Source organism: Meleagris gallopavo, chromosome 4, assembly GCF_000146605.3.
Source record: "Meleagris gallopavo isolate NT-WF06-2002-E0010 breed Aviagen turkey brand Nicholas breeding stock chromosome 4, Turkey_5.1, whole genome shotgun sequence".
Lineage (NCBI taxonomy): Eukaryota > Metazoa > Chordata > Aves > Galliformes > Phasianidae > Meleagris > Meleagris gallopavo.
Genome location: NC_015014.2, coordinates 11104282 through 11107480, shown reverse-complemented (window position 1 = coordinate 11107480; position 3199 = coordinate 11104282). Strand labels below are relative to the sequence as shown.

Here is a 3199-nt window from a genome sequence, read left to right as displayed (position 1 = left end):
CTTTCCATTTGCCTGTAATGAGCGTCGAATCATTGGCCGTGGACAATTCCTGACACTTTAGAGAAGGGAATTAAAAATTGCGAACTAATTACCCTTGGGCCAGTCTCAAATTATGACTTTTGCGTATGAGTGGCTGAATACTCGAACCATTACACGTGTCTAAGATAGTTGCCTCAGTACCTCTGATATGCTTGAGAGTAGCAAGAGAGAAATCTTACTGGTTAGGCTGAGATGCAAGGCTGAGCTTAGCGTATTAGAGAGGAAGAACTACTTCCCTGCGTCTCCATCTGTATTACAGAGACTTCTCCGGCTGTCTTGCAGAGGGCGACTGATGCAGCTCTTCACGGTCAGCCGTAAGGTAGCTGCTGGTCTGCGCTCCCTGCGCTCGTGCGGAGGCGGGGATGGTTGCGTTTCCTCCCAGCTTTCTGCTGCTGACCTGGAGCCCGGATGCTCCTCTTTCAGATCCAGCGGTTGATTTTACATAGCTTTATACAGCTGGGTTTTATCAGACTGGATTTTTTTTTTGTTTGTTGTTAATCATAGCCCTCTTGCTGTTCCTGTTATCAGTGTAATACCGCAGACATTAGAGGTACTGAAAACGATCCCGTGCGATGGCATTGTGAGCGTAGCGTAAAAGGTCTCTCTGGCCACGTGAAAACGTCAGATGTACGGCTTGAAATGGAAGGTGATACTCAGGGTTTAATTCACACTTGTTGAAGAACTGTTTTAAGTAATACTCCTGCTTTCAGCCGTGATCTCTGGCAAGAGAAGCCGTTTGGACTGGTGCCTGTTTTTTACGTGCAAAAAAGGAATGCTGATGAGGAAAAGGTGTTAAAATATGTTAGCCTAGTTTACAACTGTCAACTTTAATGTTTTATTTAGCTGGATCTATTCAGATGCTCCCTCCGCAACACGAGGTGCCATATGCCGTTGTCCCTGTTAGTAAGCGAGTCAGCAAAGGTTTCCCAGGCTGCATTTGTTTTTGTATTTGGGCCGCTGAGGAGCTGCGGTCCAGTGCCATCTTTTATTGATAGGGCCAGCAGAGGAGGAATCTAATGAAATTATCAAAGCTTTGAATTAATTATGAACTTGAATAAGAAAGCTAAGCTCTCTAGAGCCAAGGATCTCATTACCCATTCATTTTCATTGCATCCTCTTATGGAGCAGAAGGCAGGTTCAGCTACAGCTCCTACCCTGAATTTGGACTTTATTCAAACTTGCTAAACTCACTAGCATCCGCTTGTTATTAATCTGTCTGACAACGTCCTGGCTGATTAATTTGATTCTGCTCTAAATCTTCATGTAAACGGTAGATTTCCCTCCTCCCTTGCCTCTTACCTTTGCCGTGTGGCTTTTCGTCATCAGACTGGCTGCCATACAAGAGTTTGTTCTTTCTTGGTAATTGGGGGAAGCTTTTCAAGACTCAACTTTTAACTTCCTGGAATTTTTTGAGTTAATGTTGAGAAATAATACCGCTACCTTACGTTTCCTGGATCTTTAGGTAAGCGCAGAGGCTTCAAAAGTCTTTCTTAAAATTGCTTCTTTTCATTAAATAGGGTACGGAGTAAAAAGTAACGGTTTGATATGTTGGCCTCAGGTGTAGGGGGTGGTTGTGGTTTTCTGGTTTCTTTTGTTTTGTTGGCTCTTGTTGTTCCTATTTGAAGCTTGTCGATCAAACTATAGAAGCATCGGTCAATACTTTATTAGGATGAACAATTAATGTTCTCTTTTTAAAACTGTTAAATGTCTACAAAAGTAGTCTTGAAGTTAAAACAGATAATATTTATTTTAGTTAATAGGTCAATATGCAAAAATATTCCAGGCAAATCAGTGCCAAATCCGTAAGACTAATCTTCTGTGTGACATCATTAGTTCTTGCAGATATTCCACATAGCTTTACCTGCTAAGATTTTTTATTCTCCTCCTGCTTTTGTCCATTGGGGCACGTTTTTATGAATGCGTGGACTGGAACCTATCAGTCTTGAGAAGTTACAGGCCATTGGCAGATTTGAAGTGGTGGTTACGTGCTTAATGTTTTTTCTGTACTAGTTTGTTTGGAGATTCAAATAGCCGATTGAGAGGGCAAAAACATTTGATTCCTGTACTAGAGTTACTTTACCATTGGTGATTTTTTTTCTCTTTTCAGGCAGCTGCTATATTTAATTCTGCTTTCGGAAGCTTTTTGGTAAGTAATGCAGTTTTGATAACTGCTTGAATAATCTTATTTTAACAATGCCGTTGAAGTGTTTGTATTGAGCGTTGATGGTAAGGAAAAAATTGAAGTGTAGGAAAAATTGAAGTAATTCGATATAGTTCACCGTGTTATTAAATACAGATAGTACAATTTCTTTTCATTTTGTTACGCTCTTGAGAAAAGTAGTGAATAAATTGTCTCTAATCGTGGTAAATTAATAATGTGTAAGCGCACCTTAATTTTCTGCTTAATGCGTTAACGGTATCTATTAATATGCAGATGTTTCAAACGTGGGCGTCAATATATTGATTTTTCTAATAAGGCCCATCAAATACTCATTATTTTCTATCGAGAGGCCGTGGATTTTGAAAAGAAAACGTGACCCAGCTGATCAGAAAGTAGATGCTAATTTACTCGGTGACATGTCATTTGTTTAGCATATTTCACTGTCAGTGAAGCCACTCCGTGTCTCTGAGGAGCACGCTAAAATAGCTAGATATGGGAAAGCAATCAGTCAGTCCCGCTGGAAATACAATTGGTTCTGTACGAAGCTAAAGCGGGATTTGTGGGCGCGGTGGTCTGCCGAGGTTCAGGCAGCCCTGTAAAGAGCACTACGTAGGCATATTTATGAAGAAAACAGGAATAGATTTCTTTTATTGATACGTTGTTTAGCAGACATTAATGAATGGTAAATAGAAATGATGTTATGCGTAGACAAGCTGCTATAGCTGCTTGATTTGGGCAGCTTGTACTCGAGTTGGTTCCTTTTTACTAACGCTTGAGCGTGTTTAAAGTGAGCGTTTGCATTTCCAATATTCTGTTCCCAGAAAGAGGATTCGGTTCAAATTAGAAAATGAAAACTAAAGCTTTGGGAACAAAATAACTCGCTTAAGGCATATTTTTATTGCGGAAGGCCGGAGTTAAGGAGTTCAGATGTGTAGAGAAATATTGCCGACAGAAGGAAGCTGTGCTCCAAGCTGCTGTTTTCTTGCTGGGGGGTGGTGG

At 40.6% G+C, this 3199-nt stretch overlaps 1 protein-coding gene across 2 annotated transcripts in view; it reads left to right on the top strand.

Annotated features, from left to right (window-relative positions):
• Positions 1-3199, top strand: part of SLC10A7 (solute carrier family 10 member 7) — a 147809-nt gene that overhangs the window by 46420 nt on the left and 98190 nt on the right. For both annotated transcript variants that reach the window (XM_031553018.1, XM_031553019.1), the window contains exon 4: positions 2147-2185. In XM_031553018.1, the coding sequence (XP_031408878.1) occupies positions 2147-2185 (39 nt within the window). The remainder of the gene's footprint in view (positions 1-2146; positions 2186-3199) is intronic.